At 33.8% G+C, this 19,564-nt stretch overlaps 1 protein-coding gene across 1 annotated transcript in view; it reads right to left on the bottom strand.

Moving 5' to 3' along the window:
• Positions 1 to 18,686, bottom strand: part of ADGRL4 (adhesion G protein-coupled receptor L4) — a 130,170-nt gene extending 111,484 nt beyond the window's left edge. The window contains 2 exon segments of the mRNA XM_074266434.1: positions 16,097 to 16,246; positions 18,551 to 18,686. Of these exon segments, the coding sequence (XP_074122535.1) occupies positions 16,097 to 16,246; positions 18,551 to 18,572 (172 nt within the window). The 5' untranslated portion in view covers positions 18,573 to 18,686.
• Positions 18,687 to 19,564: the final 878 nt, after the last annotated feature.

Genomic DNA, 19,564 nt, shown 5'->3' with positions numbered 1-19,564 from the left:
CAACTGTTTATGACTTCTTTTGGGGTCTTTGTTAGCAAACATATTGTAGTTATTTGCCATTTTTTCCTCCATATCATTTGCTGGGTCAAAGTCACAATTTGAACTCAGGAATATTAATTTTCCAGACTCCAGATTCCACCTAGTTGCTATGGTTTTGTATGCATTTATTTGTTATTGATATCTCTTTAAAGGTGAATGGGACTGATGATTTTTATCTTTGCAAGTCAAAGACACAACACTCTGCTTTGACTATAGCAGATTTTTAATACATGATTTTATCAAATTAAAAGACATTCCCAATTTTCTTAAAGTCAAAATTCTCTTCAATCTATCTCTAGATCTTTGATCCAAGACATCTTCACTTTTTTGGGGAGGTGAAATCCAATGGACTTCAAAGATAAATTAGAAGACATTCCATGATCTGAATTTATACTTATCACTTCCTATAACCAGTTCTCCTTTGTCTGCCTAATTTTATTTTATGAACCACATCATTTGCCATAAACCATGCTATAATACTGATGTATAGATGAAGTAAATGCAGCCACAATTTCTGACATTTTAAGGTTATTCAATGCTATTTTCATATCTAAGGGCATGCATTAATGATAGGATTATTCTCACTGAAAATTGTGCTTTTCTTGGTCACATCTAACCAGGTTCAAAATAGTGAGAGACCTCAGTTACCCCACTAGAATCTGGGCTTTATGAGTTTGAAAATCTACCTTTCAAAAAAAAAGTGAAGTACTTTATATGATGCAGTTGTTACAAAATGTTTGCTTTTTCTTTAAAAGTATATTTTAATAATTTCATAGGAGACTGAATAAGTGAAATAGTTTCAGGGCAGAGATGTAAAAAATAAACAGAGAGAAGAAAAAAAATTCAAGTATCAAGGGGTTTTAATTTTTAATCTATTTTTTCTAAATTTAAATTTCTTCTATAGAGTTTAAATCCATGCATTTGATTGCTTAAGTTTCCAAGATAGAGGGAAATTTCTTTTTGGAGTCTTCATTTGTATTTACTATTGTTATTATTTACTCATTTTCAGTCATATCTGACTCTCTGTGATCCTATTTAGAGTTTTCTTGGCATATATTCATTATATTAAACAACAAATATACTCCAGTGATTCCAAGAAGTTCAAGAATGGAAACTTTTTTTAAAGATCTTTTTTGCCAATAATTCATTGGGTGGGGCCATGCTTTACCTTCAGGACCACTGCCACACATGCCCAGTGGTAATCTTACAACTAAATCTCAAAACAAAAAGGGAACAATGTCAAAGAAAAAACATTTATATACTCTCAATTTGGCATGGAAGCTAGATGATAGTAAATTTATAGTCCATCAATAATGTTATTATATGCTTACAATTAAATGGGGACTGGGATCACAGTAAGGAGACAGCAGAATATTTACAAAAGTTGGGATATTTGATAATTGCACAGAGTTTTAGTTTTCTGTAGAGACAGTATAGCAATACTTTGAGTAAACTGCTGTGCATGGATTCAGGAAGACTGAGTTCAAACCCTAATTCTATTATTTCCTAGTTATACTGACTATGGGCAACCACTTAATCTTTATGTAACTTGAACAACTGTCTAGGTCAAACCTGAGTCCTAGTTTAGCTAAAATCTGTTTTGGTAGGAGGAATTTCCAAAACTGAGGAAATTGAAGATCCTTGGAATTTCATACAGTTAAAAAAATTAAGGATAATTTTGAATAAGAGGACAAACAAAAGCTTTTTCCTTTTTCTTGAGCCTTTTCTTTGCAAGGAACATCTCTGTAAATATTGGTTTTGTGTCACTTTTCATGACAATTTCAATTTGAATTTTAGATGTGAATATTATGGAGAGGAAAAGGAACTGGACCTGTGACTTCAAGGTATACGAACTCCAGAATAAGGAAAATCACTAGCAATGTTGGTAGATATCTTTTCTTCAGCTGATAGTATCAGGGATTTTTCAAGAGCCAATAGGAGGCTAAATGACTTACACAGAATCATATGGTCAGTGGTAACTTTTCTACCTCACAGGTTGGCTCTCTGTCCATCATGAAACATTCCTTTTTAATAAGGTATCACAAATTAAATTTATTAATCTATTTCCTATTATTCTATTTCCCCCATAGCTATTTCTCTATCAGTATATATCTCTGTATTTCTATATTTCTATCTATCATCTATTTATATTATGTATCTATCTATATCTATCCATTCATCTATTTTATACATACATATATCATCTATCTATCTATTTATCTACCTACCTATTTATCTATCTATCCATCTATCTATCATTTAACTACTACTTCAAAATATCACTAAAAATGAATGCCTTTTTAAATCAAGGACTCAACCTTTTCTATATGGTTCAGATAACATGGTAAAACAGGGTCCTGTTCAGAATATTTTTATACGTATAAATTAAAACACATGAGATTACAAAAGGAACCAATTATGTTGAACTATAGCTGTTAAGATAAATATATGAATATGTGCATGTGTATTTATTTATGTAAGTATATAAAAGTCCATGGACCCTAGGTTAAGATCTGTTTTAGACATATGTTGACAGAATTACTCATCCAATCACACAGGTTTACAAGGACTACAGGCCATAAATAAAATGGAATTTGTAGGAAAAAATGAGTTAAGCAAGCATCAGGAAAAAGACGAGAAACTCAAGCAAGTACAGCATTCTGTGAATTAATTTTATAGAATAATAGTATCTAGTCCTACATGGAGATTTGGGGAAAAACTCAATAATGAGAAAAAGACCCCTCCTTTTTTGTCTTCAAAAAGCAGTGAGCATTAGACAGCTGGGTGGCAGATACAGCAGTGGACCTGGAGGCAGGAAGACCTGACTTCAAATTCTGCCTCAGATAATTACTGACTAAATGATCTTGGGTAAGGCACATAACATTTCTTACCCTCAGTTTCATTCTCTATAAATTGGCTCTAATAAAAGCACTTATCTCACAATGTTCTTATGAGAATCGGATGAGACATATATAATGTAGCTACTCAGTAGACATTTATTAAGTGTCACCATGTGCAATGCACTGTGTGAAGCTTTGGGTATAAAAAAAGAGGCAAAAAAGGGCCTTCGCTAAAAGATCTCACAATATCCAGGCGACTCAGGCCTGCTTTGAACACTCTAATTTTTTCAAAGTAAACGCTTCGGGCCCGTGGGACACTCAGCTAAGACCATCAAGGGGACACCGAGAGGCAGGGGCTGGGACAGGCAGTGGCTTGTCTCACGGTGGACCACCAGCTCGATCCCAAGATCAAACTACGAGCTTTTTAACTGCAGCAACTTTAATATACACTATTGGAGCTGGAATTGGGGGAGACAGGCAAATATTTACAAACAAGGTATAGATAGAATAATTTGATCATAATATAGAGAGGGAAGGTGCACATTAAGAGGTGTTGGGAAAAGTTTCTTGTAGAAGGTGGGATTTTCTTTGGGACTTAAAGAAAGTCATGGCAGCCCATAGGTAGAGATGAGAAGGAATAACTTTTCAGGCATGAAAAATAGTCAGGAAAAATGCTTTGAGAGATGGAATACTCCTTGAATATCCAGGAGGCCAGTGTCATGGGATTGAGGAGTGTATAGCAGGAAAGACAGGAAAGGTCTATTAAATGACTTTGAGTGCCAAACAAAGTTCATATTTGATTCTGGAAGCCAACAGTAACCACTGGGGATTTAAATCCTTTAAACTTTAAATAAATGTTACCTATTATTTGAAGCAAAAAGATCTGGAATTTTATCCTGGAGAACTCTTACAGGCTATGGGATCTAATCAGTCACTTAACCTCAACACTTCTCAGTTTCCCCACCAATAACGTGGGGATAATAGTTTCTGTCATACTTTCTTATAACATTATTGTATACAAACAGGTTGATACCCTTGAAAGAACTATGTTAACATTATCTAATTTGGTTAAAATATGACCTACATAAACAATTTATAAACTAGAAAAGAGTAATATGTTATAAACATATGCTGAAAAGGAGGTAAGTGAGGTTATGATTATAAATACAATTGCCCAACATTAGCATTCGGTATTCACTTGGTATTTGCTCAATGTAAATTAACAAACTGTCTTTCTTCTGTATTAATCAGAACTTACAATCAAATATAAATTTCATAATTATGAATAAATTTATCAAGCCTTGATTGCCATTTCAGAAGTCCAGTGGGCTACCCCAGAAAGCAGTGAGTCCTTCTTATTACTTAAAAATACTGCAAAATTATAAGAGAGAGAATTTATATTTATAAAAGTGAGATCAAAGCAGTTTTAATTCCAATAAATGGCTATTTCTTAAGAGGCCTAAATTTCTAAAATGTAAGCCTTTTTTTTGAGTTGCTTCTCAAAATTTGCTATCTTGTATTCATTAATTATAAATTTAAGTCAAATATGGCTTAAAAGGATAACTTAACATTTTAAATCCCTTTGAATTATTCCTTTATCCTCCATTTTCCAATGTTTTGATATTTTCATCCAATTTAGTATAATCCAAGAATTGTATAAGCATGTCTACTAAATTATTGGGACAATCATTTAAAAATAAACAATGTAAGCTAACAGCAAAAGCTACACACAAATCCAATGGGACATCATTGTATACTGACAATTAGAATTGAATAAGGTTTTATGGCATGGTCATTTCAAGTGCTGTCTCAGGACCAGGCAGTCCTGGGTTCAGATTTCAACTCTGACTTTTACTAGCTGGGTGAATATGAGCATGCTACTTCTTCACTGAGCCCTAGTTCTCTCATCTGTAAAATGACTATAATAATAGCCACAGCATACAGCTTATAGGACTGTTGTGAGGTTCAAATGGGATGATGATCATAAAAATTTTGCAGACTTCAAAGTCTTTTCAGTTGTTAACCCAGATTAGATACCTATTCAGACTTTCTGTCTAAATTTACTAAGAAAAACAGGATCAAAACTCAATTCAGAATCACTCTTTACTTCATCACCATAAAAAAAAATTTACAGTTGCTGTGATTTAACTTCTTTAAAGTTTTGAAAATAACCTATTGGCAGAAAAATAACTGCTTCCTGATGGAAACTTTCAGAAACATTTTTCTACAAATAAACCAGTTTCAAAAATTTAAATCTAAAGTACATCTGATAGGCCATACTCCTCCACATCCTGGTGTATAACAAAATTGCTGCAATGAACATAACATTAGTTGAACAAACATAAAGCTATAATCAAGCATCTGCTTGTCTGCATTGCACTCCATATGCACCAGAGTGCTGTTCTAATTTCTTTGGTATTCTCAATGGGTTTCTCTGACTATATGCCTAGAATTAATCTTCAGAAGCCATCTTCCATATGGCACAGGAAAAGTTAACATTGGAACCTTTATGACATGGAGTACACACAGCTCTCTCTTAAAGAAATAATAATTGACCATACATATGCAACAACAAGAAGAAAAAATTGCAAAACAATTAGTTTAATGTAAACACAATTCATCAGCAGATGTCTTAGTCGAATTCCAGAATGAATAGTGGCAGAAGACTATACATTCCTTATCGAGTCTACTTTTTCAAAAACTATTATCATTCAGTCACAGAGCTCTAAATTGGATAGAGTCCTGTGTTTGGGTCTAAAAAACCTGAGTTCAAATCCTGCCACTATCACTTTCTAGCTAAATGATCCTGAATAATTTCCTTAGGAGATTTGGTTATGCATGTCAAACATTTTCTAGGCCTTAGTTTCTTACCAAAATTACTAAAAAATATGAAATTTTAAGCTCCTTTCTCCATATCTAAAAATGTTGTAAGAATATTTTACTGGAAAACATTCTATGTACATTCAATGCCAATATTAATTCAAATGAAATCAAATCCATCATAGACTGGAGTGACTCAACTGATTTTGATGCTAATTATGTAAGATCCTATTCATTAGACAATGAACTTCCATTTTTATAGCAAAATAGTAGCTTCCTTCCTCTTGGTGATTACAACTATGATTAATTGCAGAGTTCAAGGTGAAGGAATAATATGGTTCCAGGCATATATGGTTTCCTTTAACCTAGTCAAGACACAGAGCCAGATATTTCAATTAACGCACACCAAGGTCACAAAATCAATTTCTTATCTGCCAAAAACACTCATACTGTAAATTTTATTTTCAAACTATAATCTCTAAATTAAATCTATGTCCCTAAAAAATACAGTGCAGAAACTCAGTCCTCAGGTTTTCTTCCTGATAGCATTTTCACAAATGGCACAAGGCTTTGTGCTCTATATTTAGAATACAATGTTTGGTTAGATTCTGATCTTGCTAAAGAAGGTCATTATCTCTATCCATGGCAAGTAAAGGCCCAAGTGTTAATTTCCTCCATAAGGTGCTTTGTATATATAAGATTTGACCAATTTTTAAATATTTCTCTCTTCTGGCAATGAAATTGTATAAGTTTAAACAATTATATTCAAAGAGTTTGGGCAAAAATATGCCAGTTATATTTCTGCACGTAATATAATGATATATTAGAGTGTATACACATACACACAGACACACAGAGGAAACTTCATGGTTGAAGTCGAAAATAGCATCGAATTGCATTAAATATAATCCATGTAATAGAACCTATCAGTAATGAAACCAATCTGACCAATAATACTTGTTATTCACATTTTAATGCAAAAACTATCTGAGTTGCATCTAAAGATATCTTCCATTACACTTCTCTGCAACATTCTTTTTCATATTCTAATTCCTCTGACTAGAACATTTTCTACTAGTTTCTCTCTTAGACTTCACAAATATAAGCATAACAATGATGATTTAAAGCCTGAGACCTTTACAATTCACTATATGGCAAGGCTCTAGATAGCTGAAAGTATTGCTAGTCAGTAATCTATCCCAATAACCTTGTGCCATAATGTTTTATTATTTAGTGAAGTATACCTTCCTTACTGAAAACAAATCACATTTTTATTTTGTAAAAACCTTTCCAAAATTTACTGTTAAATTTGCGCTACATTTATACAACTACGAAATCCATTTTGTGCAATACTTTTTCATATTTCTGCCTAACAAATTAGACAAATCTATTCGTTACTTCTGGGCCATGGGACCAATTTTATGTTTGATACAGGAACACAGGATATAAAATCATATCTCTGGCAGACAGAAAGTGGAACATTATCTGAGATAATATATTAACAGCTTCTTAAATGAATTTTCCTACATCCTCCAAATATGTAATCTGTTGGTTGATTTCAGAGTCATTGAAAAGGATGAAAAGGAATTTTCCTAAAGAAAGGAAGTTAGTAACACTTGGCATGGGTTAAAACACATTTTTAATTAAACAAATAAGTCTCCCTATACGAATAATCAACTAGACCTTCAGAAACCCTCTTGTGATTGGGGGATGGGTTTTTTCAACAATACTATTCACATGTTTAGTTGTAGTCAGATGCTAATAATAGTCCTTTCAAAGCCATAAAGAAAAAAAAAAGTTTCATTCCTTCCTGACTCCAACTTAGGGTAGATTAAGAAATAATATAAAATTGGGTGAGGTAAAATTCCCTCCAACAGTGTACATCCAGGCACAAAGATTCTGCAAACACTGAGTGAGAGCAACATGCAGGTCCCTAGAAATATTCCATATATTAGGAATAATATTTTAAGAGACCAAATCAATGAAAATATGAATATATGATCAACAAGAGTCTATGCTTTTGAGTAACAAGGAGACTAAAATTCAAGGAGGCCAGGCAAAGCTGTGTCCATGTTCCACAATTATAGCACAGTTTCTACCAAGGAATGAGTCTCAATTTGGTGTAATGCATAAAGTCTTAAACTTGAAGTTAATAAGATCTGGGCTTAAATACTTTCTCAGGCACTTAAGAGCTATTTGATTCTGAGTAAGATGCTTAAAAATTTCTGGTCCTTAATTTATTTTTCTACCAAAAATAATAAAAAGATTGAATTTAATGACCACTAAGATTCTGTCCAACTCTGAATCTATGATTGTATTTGTAGCACTGGAAAGGGTGCACTGAGTTCAGATACTATATCAGAAATCAAGATGTTAATATCCAGTGGGGCATGTTAGATAAAATGCTGATCTTGATGTGAGGAAGTGTTGGATTTGAATCCCAGCCTTGACACTTGCTGCCTCTAAGCCACATCACTTAACCTCATCTGTAAAATGTGTATAATAATATGGAGTTCTTAGTGATTCTCAGTTCTCTTAGTCTCTGGATTCTCAGATGAGATCCAATATAATTCAAGAAGAGCACAATAAACATATTATATATAAGGCTTTGAGGGAATAAAAGGACAAACAGTAAATAGGTTCTGCCCTTTGAGATCTTAGTTTTCTGTTATGAGAACGTTCCTGCTCGTGAAAATTTTAGCCTACATAGTTCCTAAGGTCTTTTCTAAATCTGAGATTCTAATTCTAATGTTGGTAATAAAGTTTTTGTTTTTTTCTTCAAAATTTCCATTAAGTGAGAATCTGATGCCTCTGGAAGTAGCTCATTCTACTTAAGAGTCTCTTACTGTCGGGCAGATAAATAGCACAGTGGACAGATTGTTGAGGCTGAAGTCAGGAAGACTCATTTTCTTGAATTAAAATCTGGTTTCAGGTACTTCCTAGTTGTGTGACCCTAAGCTAATCACTTAATTTTATGTGCCTCCATTTTTTCATCTGTAAAATGACATGGAGAAAGACATGGCAAATAATTTCAGTATCTTTGTCATGAAAACCCCAAATGGAGCCATGAAGAGTACACTCATAGACACAGACACATGCATCTTTATATATATATATATATATATATATATATATATATATATATATATATATATATATATATATATATATACATATATATACACACACATACACACATATGTATACATATGCATACATGTATATATGTGTGTATATTTATCATCAATCTTGTTTGTAAATAATTGTTCATTGACTGTGGGCTCCCTTAAAGGGGGGACTATCCCCAATGCTTAACATAGTTAATGAATGTTTGCTGATTTCTTTCTCAATACACTGTGGAGACAAAAAGGGTATTTAAATATCTCAAGTATATATCTAGAAGCCTAGGTCAATTAGTAAGTTGATAAAGGACATTTAGCTTCTGCTAGCAAATCTCCTGGATTCAAATTCTATGTTAGACATTAATATATGAACTTGAGTAACTCCTTTGTGTTCAGTTTCCTCATCTGCAAAAATGAAAGGTAGGAAGACATATTGGATGGTTTCTAAAGTCCCTTTTCAGCTTCAAATCTGTGATTTGATCTAGGCTCCTGAAGTAGTCAATTTTCCTTTTTGAATTGTTCTAATGGTTACTCTGCCTTGCCTTCTATTAAGCCTGAATGTGTCTCTCTGTAATCTCCACACATGGTACCTAGTTTGTCTTCTAGGACCAAATAGACTAAGTCATTATTGTACTGTACCCTTACCCTATAAGTCTTCCCTTTTTCAGGCTAAGAGTACACAGTTTTTTTTTTTTCATTATGATGAATTTTCTAATTCTTTTGCCACCCGAAGAAGGGATCCTCTTCTGAACACACTAAAACTGACATCCAAACTGACCTTATTACTCCAAATATGGTCTGAGCAAGGTACAATACAGCCAACCACACAATAGGATTATTCATATTGAAATTATGTCCTCTTTTAGCACTTTTAAGTAGTCATTCAATTTCATATTTCCAGTGGCATTTTAGTTATTTTTGTACACATTTGATTTTATCCTTCTGGACTGTAAGATCCTCATGGGAAGGGACTTAATCAAATTAATTCTTTTATCTTGCTATGTTATTGGCCTAATTCTTGTGAAGTTAAGAGACACTCAGACACTTGAAAATAAGCTAAATTATCCTGGGTTCAAATCATACTTCACACACAATATTAATTGTGTTGCAGGCATGCAATTAAGCCTCTCAAAGTTTCCCCATCCCTAAAGTGAAAGATAATAATGTCTTATTAATTAGCTCAAGGACTGTTGTGAATTGAGAAGGGAATGCTTGGTCCTTCGAGTTGCAAATGCCAAGATGCCAGTCAGTTCTCATATAATTTCTAATTTTTAATTTTAAAATTGGGAAAGCATTTTATAAATCTTAAAGGATCATATAATTTTGAGTGATTAGTATTATTATCCCTACACTTACACATAATTTAGAATAAGACTGGTAACCCATAGCTATTATCTATGTGTGGAGAAGTTAAATGAAATAAACAAAATTACCAAAAACATCATCGTCCCCAAAAGTTTGATCAATCTTCTGATTCTAAGATGCCTAAAGTAATAAATCAGCACCAATAAAAATGTTTATATGTCAGCTATTTGAGGAGTAGTCTGCTAGATGTAGCAAATAAAAAATTTCAATAATGACTTTTTTAAAGAAAAAATATAGTCCCTGACCTCATATTCTACTGGGGAGAGAAACACACAAATGATTATGATACAAAATAATCCAAAGATAAGTGAATAAGAGAGGTGCAATAAAACTCTTGTGTGATTCTGGATTGAGAAAATCTGTTACCTATTGGGAAGAGGAGGCAATCAGGAAGCCTTGATGAAGGACATAATATGGAAACTGAATATTAAAATTGGGTGATTTGTGGAAATGAATATTGTAAAATTAGAGCAACCAATTTTGTCCTCAAAAAACAGATATAAGAGAGGCCATCTCTTATGAGCACTGGAAACAGTTTAAACTTTTTTGATGTATAGGCTAATTTTGCTACATTGTTTTCCCTTCCTTTTTATAATTGTTATTATAATAAATTATTATATTGGTTCCTCTTCTTTATTATAAGAGATTGCTTTTTATTGAAGAATGAGAGTAAGGACATATTGGTAAATTTTGGTGACATGAAGATGAAACATATTAGTAAAAATATACTTTTTAAAAAATTAGTTTTTCCTACTTTACTTTTTTTTTAACCTATCCTTTAGCAAAAAATCTAGGGAGCAGTACCATTTCTCCAAAATCAGACATTTGAAGGGAGAAGCAGGGGGAAAAGTTTTCTACTGGGTAATTTTCAAATTAAGTCATCAATTTCTGAAATAAGAGTTGGCTATAGAATATATTGATTTCCTAAAAACCTGGGACTTGACATTCCCAAATGAAAGCAAATATCATCTATTTCTACAAAATATAAGTTGTAATCTTAAAAATGTTGATAAGGCAGGAAGCTTATACAAGACACTCAGAAATACAGAACATTAGATGTGTTGGTGAAGCAAACATGTTGTCCCTAAGCTCTCCAGCAAGTTTTATGATTGCCAACTATGAAAAGATTAAAATGGACTTGAAGTCCCACATTTAGGGCCCAGTTTTAATCTCTGCATAGCTCAGAGAGATAGAGCTAAAGAAAAATTGGAGAAAGCAAAGCTTATTTTTTCATTTCTTATGCAAATTGGAGCAAGTCCCCGTAATATAATTTCCAAAAAAGTTCAGCTTTCTCTTTACTCTGTAAACAAATGTTACTTTAGCAGGAAGTAGAAAGAAAAGATGAAGACAGCATTCATGAGTGCGCATGAGTTTATGTGACTATGTGACACTTTCATAGGGTGAATATTCTGAATTGTGACTTCTCAAATGGTCAGTTTTAATGGATTTTAGTACTTTCCTACAGGAGTTCTTTGCAATCTCCATGGCAGATATTGGGGCTTAAAAAACATAGATATTAAAAAAAACATTTATTATCATTCACCTCTAACTGATAATTCAATTATGAATTGTTTTAAAACATTCTGAGAAAAAGGTACAGGAAAATCATATGTGTGTGTCTGTATGTGTATATAAAACTATATGTGTATATATATATATATACACACACACATATACACTACATATATATATGCACACATAACATAAATATGTATATATACATATTTATTTATTTATTTTTTTGCACACACACATGTATGAAGTTTCAGAGGCCCTGCTCTTATGTGATTTCTGAAATAGGAAGTTTTAAGGGATTTTCAGTAGCTACTCTATTTTTTAAATGCAGAATTTGGCAGTTGAACTTCCAGCAAGAGGAAAGAAAGTGCTTGTAGGAAGCAGTGAATAGAATATCACAGTTAAACACAGGAAGATCTGAATTTGAATTCTCTGCTAGTAGTAGAAGACATGCCATTTTATTAATAGTGTGACCATGGCCAAATGCTCCTGACCTTCCAGAATCTGTTTTGTCATTTTTAAAATGTGGATAAATAGAATTGAAGGTGAAAGATACAAAAAAAAAAATAAGTGTTTATGAAAAATTTAAAAATCAAAGATTAAAATAATATTTTAAAAATATGAATGTTCCTTTTTAAATAGAAAGATTCAGACATTTTTAGTGGGGAAGTTAAAAACAGCAGACAGTAAAAATACTGTACAAATGAATGAGTATGCAAGTTCCTTTGGATAAGACGAAGGATTTTTCTAAAGCATATAAATGGGAGCTTGAAAGAAAAATCACTGACAACTGGTATATTCTTATGTTTTAAAAATGTTTTACAGCATGAAAAACATGCAGACCAAAGAACCTTGAACTATTTTTCTTTTTTCCATAGAAAACATTTACTGCTGTTTAGTTGGTTCTCAACACAGAGAGAGGAAATAAAAGAAAGAAGAATATATACCCTGGTTAATGGTGGAGGTATTAAAAAAAACTATTAAAAACATCATTAAAAGCTTGGTTTGGCAAAGGTCCAAATGGAGAAAAATTATTGATGTTAATAATGGTAATTATGACAGTTGCCGCCGACCTATAGAACAAAGTAGGAAAGCTGCTTACTAAGAAATGTTGTCCTGGCAGTAATGGTTAGAGAGGAAACATATGCAAACATGATTGATGGGGCGATTCTGAAGGTCACTGAACTATCAAAATGTGATGATGCCATTCAATTAACTACCCCATAAAAATCCAAGATTATTTATTGAAAAGAATTTTGTGGAGTCTGTAGAACAGCATATTACAAATTCCTGCTGCATGTACAGAGCAGGCGAACGCTTGATCTAATGTACTATTAAGCCATTGTAGCTTTGCTCTACATATTTTAAGCATTAAACTAATTATGATGAGGCTTAGCCTGACTATGCTGTATATTTAATCTTTTTTAAGAGCCTATCAAATTGAATCACGCAATACAACTTGTTTATGCTATAAGCAAACACATGCAATATTAACAGTGCTCAGTACACTGGCTTAATTAGAAAAACCTCAGTGTTGTCTTAAATACATTTAGAGGTATAATATTGTGCCGTTCTCATCTGAACTCACCATTTAATTATATTTTAAACATAATTTATATAACTTGGAAGGTTGTGTTTTTTTTTTTCTTTATTGAAAGTTGGTCTATTGACCTCTTCAAAGGAACCACAAGTATCACATAGAGTTAGAAGAAACCCTAGCAGGCACTGAGACCAATTCACACAAAGAGAAGGAACCTGCACAATAATACAACTGACAAGTGAGCATCTACCCTCAGCTTGCTAGAAATCCAGTATAGGGCAATTCATCATCTCTCTAAGCAGTTCATTCCTTTTTAGTAAAATTTCAAGATGTTAGGGTTATTTTTTGTTTGTTTGTTTGCTTTTCTCCTACCAATCAAGCCAAAATTTCTCTTTGAAAATTCCATTCGTTGGCAACTCTACTGAACAGGCAGTATAGAATGAGATCCTGTCCCTCCTTCATCCGAAAACACTGAGAGGACATTGGGAAAAACCAAAAGAAGTAAAGGCTATTGGGATTATTACCGGAGTTATTTATTTCATTTGCTTTCCATGTTTTTCCATTAAGTTTACTGTGCTCTTCCTTCAGCTGCTTGTGGCTATCTTGAAGTTCACTCCCTTGGCCCACCTGATGGCTGAAATGCTCCTTTTTCTAGCAATAAATAATCATCATCTGAAATGTTCTTGAAAACCTATCTCTTCCACTTCAGTCTACAAACATTTATTAAGCCCTCATTATGTCCCAGACACTGTGTTAAAGATAACTAAGGTGAGATGACCAGGGCTTTGTCTCCAGGTTACAAAATTTTCCCTTCTTTTGTGGTCTGCTTGTGCTACAAGGACCACTTTTACCTCTTCCTATTTTAATTACCATTGAACTGATCAAGATATTCTTTTGTTCTTTGGGTTTAGCCAGTTAAATTATCCTTCTGGGATTAGATAAGACTTCTCTTGGCTCTAAATCCTCTGACCCTATGGAGAATGGATAATGTTGAGACAGAGCCTACTAGTGTAATAAGCTGATTAGCTGGTAGTAACTGTCATGCAAATGGTGGTCAAGACAGAACATTGAGACATGAAAAAAAAGACATATACAGGAAGAAAAAACAAAGCTAACACTTTTATTCATATCAATCATGGGAGTTTCTATCATTCTATCAGTTCCTGGTTGTGGATTTGGCTGGGTTCTTTCTCTTCTCTTCTCCTTCTTGTTCTTTTTTTTTTTTCTGAGGAAATTGGGGTTAAGTGGCTTGCCCAGGGTCACACAGCTAGGAAACATTAAGTGTGAGACCAGATTTGAACTTAGGTCCTCCTGACTTCAGGCCAGCTGCTCTATCCATTGCACCACCTAGCTGACCCTTCTATTATTCCTTAAAAATGTTAGAATAATAAATTATATATGGACTGTATTTAAACAAAAAGATATGTTAGTTAATATTTATATTTATTTATAGTTAATATTTATATTCCCAAAGTGAATCCTGCTTGCTTTTTTTAAACTGGGGAGATTTTATATTATTTCCTTCAATAAAATAAAAACTCCTTGAGGACAGGTGCTATTTCACTTTTATCATCATATCTTTAATGCTTAACATAGTGTCTGGCACATAATAAAGGCTTAAATGAATGTTGTTGACTGAAGTGGAAGAGGTGGACTTTCAAGAACATTTTAGATGATGATTGTTTATTGCTAGAAGAAGGAACATTTCAGCCATTTTGGATCCTATGATTAAATGCAGAAGTTTTCCCACCTTACCTACTGTCTGTTAAGATATATTATGTGATATTGTATTTCTATGCAAAACTGATAACTAGGATTAATCTTGGCTAGCTTCACAAAGGAAAACCCATATTTCTCTGCTATCCCTGGGGGTCCAGAGGTTCTTCTCAAATGGATGCCTGAGGAATCAACCAACCAACCAATCAATTAACAAGAATTTATTACATGCTTACTATGGTCTAAGCATTGTGTTAAGCTCCGGACATACACAAAAAAGGAGAAGGGGAATCCCTGTTCTCAAGAAGTTATTATTTTGATGAAGAAGACAATATACACATAAGTCTCATTATTACATTCTTCATACAAGATAAATGGAAGATAGTCTCAAAGAGGAAGATGCTGAAAACTGAGAAGTCTGGGAAAAGGCATTTGAGGTGAATCTTAAAGGAAGCCAAGATGTAGAGGTGAGGAAGGAAAACTTTCTAGGAAGGAATTCAAGACTCAACAATCAATCTCAATATATTATGGGGGGAGGTAAAATTGTGGTCAAGGAACACATGAGCATGTCACCATCCTATGGAAAGGTTTTATAAGGTTTTTTTAATTTTTAATTTTTTATTTTTTGCAGCTCTCATGTCAGCTAAGCACAGTTAAGAAGGTCTCTTTCCATGTGATAAACTACCTTTAGATCTGTATGAGGAATGTAGTGACAGAGCAATTTTGATGTCCAAAACACTTGAATTCTGTCTCTGTCTCTGATATATACCAGCTGAAGAATAAGGAGTAAGTGAGTCACTGAATTCTCAGCTTTTGAGGCAATGCTCTAAAATAATTCATGACAGGGGAGTTGCAGACTTTCAATAGAAGGGAGTCTCTACATAGGGAGTTTCCCAAAGGGTGAAATCACAGATACAGGCAACACCCTTCACTCTTATAACTGCTACCCCATCCCTCAAAGGGAGAGGATATAGATCTGGTGCATTTCAAATTCAATATTCAGTAGGTCAAAAGTTTTCTGTATGATGATCAATTAAAAAAAAACATATTGTATACAATTGGTAAAACAAAGGAATAGCAATGTTTGCAGTCAAGTCTTCTGTCCAAAACAATTCTAATAGTTATTCGAGAATACTTACCTTCACATATTGTTATACCATTTCCTGTGAATCCGGGGAAACAATAACAGCCTTGGACTCCGTTCCGAAACTCACATTTTGCTTTTGGGTTACAGTGGGTCTTGGCACAGTTCTGAGCAAAGGCCCCATCCAGCAAAGTGGACAAGCACACTAAATGAAATGAGACGTTTAAAATATACATTTTCCTTTTGCTTTTTTTTTTTTTTGAAATTCAATTGGAGAGTGCACAATTCAAATCAGATAACTGCAGTTATTGAAAAATTTGTGAGGTTTAGAGGACAAAAGTTTAAATCCATGCTGATATATTTATTATCTACGTGTCATTGGGCAAATCCATTCACCTTTCTAAACTTCAGTTTTCAAAAATGTTAAGTGAGAAGATTGGCCTCTCGGGTATTCCAGTTCTAAATCTATGAATCCTATGCTCCCATAAATGGTACTGCTAACAAGATATTGCAATCATTTTTTTTTTTGTTAAGAATATTAAAACAACATTTTCTTGCTTCTTCAGGTGGGACACAGAACCTCCAATTAGTCTATTATCAAATACTTATTAAGTTCTAGCTATCTTTCATCTATCTATTCTATTCCTCTCTGTCCATCTACCCATTTCTATCATTTCTCTCTCTTTTTATCTATTACTATCATCTATCTATCTATTGATTGATCTATCTATCAAGTTTTTGTCTCTCCCCACAATTGTAATTCTTTCATAGCAAGAACTATTTCCTTTTTTTTTATTATTATTTTGATTTATTTTTTGTTGTTGTTGTTTTTTTTTTTTTTTTTTGGATTATCAACCTTTGAAACAATGCTTAACATAGAGGAGGTGCTTAATAAATGCTTGCTGAATGATTGATTGATATCCTAGGCTCTGAGGTAGGGATTGGGTATATAAATAACACAATATCATGCTCTAACTTCATAGAATTTACATTTTACAATACTCTGCAAATTTAAGAGTTGAAGGTCATCTTAGAGAAAAATCTAGATTAATCTCCTCATTTGTAAAAGGAGGAAACTAAGGCCTAAGCAGGTAAAGTGACTATCCCAAGATCACATAGGTGATCATACCTCCATTTTGGGTCTTTTAAAAATTAAAGAAAAATGATTTAATTCCTATACATTTTTCTGTTTAGCAATATATACACAATATGCTTGAAAACTCTTAAAACTTTAAAGGACTTTTTTCTTAACTCAAAAAGTCATGACATATAATATAAAGTCAATAAACTGCATTTCACATATGAAAAAAACATCAGACATTTTTAAATGCACACATTTAAAAAAAGACCATAATTTCTGTAGTCCAATTAATTATGGAAACTTTCTCCCCAAATCATCTATTTTCTATTAACACAAGTTTTAAGATTTTCAGCTTTTACTATTCACAGAGCAAAGACCAATCTTCAGGAAATGGAAAGAGGCACAATCTGGAGTAATTTAAAAACAATGAAAACACAGGACAGAGCAAAACTTTATCTCTAAGTGAACGAAAATAAAGTTGGACATAATCTTTAGTGGACTGTTAAGAAGAGATAAGAAAACTTCTTGGGAAGATGCACCTCCCAACACCCCCTAAACTTTTTTAAATTGTTGTTCCAAGAAGGCTGCTCACAGAAAACCCACTTGGGGCTGAATGGGTATAAGTTATATGTTATTGTTCCAAGAAAAGTCAGAAGAAAAATTATCCTTATCTGGTAGCAAGAGATTCCCAAGCTAAAACTACACAGGAGCTAGATGTGACCAAATCTAACTTAGAATCCATTTGCTGTGCATCAAAGAATTTATTTTCTTCATACAGAGCATCATTTAAAGTGGTGTTCACATGCTTGTTTCTATGGCTTGAAATTAAGATCTTTTCAAGGAGCCTATTTACTGCAAGGGCTTGGAATTTAACGCTTTCTTCTCTCTTTGGAATTTTTTGGTTAAGATAGGGAAGAAAGATATAGTTTCTCAGTTTTAGAGACAGGAGGACTCAGCTTTTAAGTTGAGAGGCCCAGAAGAGAACCAGACTATGGATGTAATTTACAGATTCTTAATTTGAGATCTGTAAACCAAAAAAATAAAATTAAATAAAATTAAATAAATTAATAACTATATTTTAATGTATTTGGTTTCTTTTGGAATTGCATTTTTAAAAATACATTTCAAAATACTATTTTGAGGAGTTTATAGACTTGCCACATTCCCAAAGGAGTTTCTGATCCAAAGGGAATTACGAACCAATTAAAGAGGATATTTGGTCCACTCACTGAGTTTTATAGCAGGGAAATTGAGGTCCAGGTAGGGGAAATCACTTATCTAAAGTCAAAGGCGGATTAAGTGTTGGGATCGGTCCTGAATCTTTGACTCCAGACTGTGGGTGCGGTGTCACATTGATCTCTCCAAATCGCAGGCCAGGAAAATGCTGGCCGGCCCTGCTCCCTCCCAGGGTCGAGGACAGAAACTCACCTAGAAGCGGGATCAGTTTCATTGGCGGCGGAGGGGGCGAGCGGACCTGGCTGCGCTGGGTTAGGGTTGTGTGCTCCAGTTGTGGCTGCAGAAAGCTGGTTCTACCTTTGGACCCTGGATGCAGCTGGCTGGGGTGGGGGTGGGGGTCAGCTGAGGTGGGGGGAGGCCCCAGTGTGCTAGAGCAATGACGTTCTTAACTTCCTTTAGAGACTTCCCGGACCTTTTGTGTATGTGTATATGTGGGAAAACAACGAAAGCCACCTCCCATGTCCGGCCACCAGGACTCTACCCCAGCCTGGCTTGTTGCCTGGTCTGGAAATGTTCATTATTTCTCTCAAAGTCTTGCACATCCTCTTAGTGTTCCTGGAGAAGCTTCTTCCCATATCCCTCTCTTCTCTCCATACCATCTCACTGTTTTTAGAGGTCAGTTAGTTCATCAATTTCATTTTCCCAGGCCAGGCTATGTAAAGTGACTCTCCCATGAGAGTAAGACAGTCAGGATTTGAACTTTTGTCCTGTGATTCTAAATCTCCCAGAGAGCTCTCAGTCCTCAAGGCAAACAAAACTGTGCATCTCCAGGCCTAACCCCAAATCCTATACATAGCAACCCCCTTTCCCTAGCCCAGAATCTTCTCTCCATTGCACAATAGCATCTGCTTCTCTCCAGCCCACCTAGTATATTCAATACTGGACAGAAATCTATGATCGATGGCAGTCTTCTCTTCTCTTTCTTTCCTTTCTTTCTTTCTTTCCTTTCTTTCTTTCTTTCCTTTCTTTCTTTCTTTCTTTCTTTCTTTCTTTCTTTCTTTCTTTCTTTCTTTCTTTCTTTCTTTCTTTCTTTCTTTCTTTCTTTCTTTCTTTCTTTCTTTCTTTCTTTCTTTCTTTCTTTCTTTCTTTCTTTCTTTCTTTCTTTCTTTCTTTCTTTCTTTCTTTCTTTCTTTCTTTCTTTCTTTCTTTCTTTCTTTCTTTCTTTCTTTCTTTCTTTCTTTCTTTCTTTCTTTCTTTCTTTCTTTC

This window comes from Sminthopsis crassicaudata, chromosome 4 (assembly GCF_048593235.1).
Source record: "Sminthopsis crassicaudata isolate SCR6 chromosome 4, ASM4859323v1, whole genome shotgun sequence".
Lineage (NCBI taxonomy): Eukaryota > Metazoa > Chordata > Mammalia > Dasyuromorphia > Dasyuridae > Sminthopsis > Sminthopsis crassicaudata.
The sequence above is the reverse complement of the archived record's forward strand: the minus strand, read 5'-3'. Positions and strand labels throughout refer to the sequence as shown.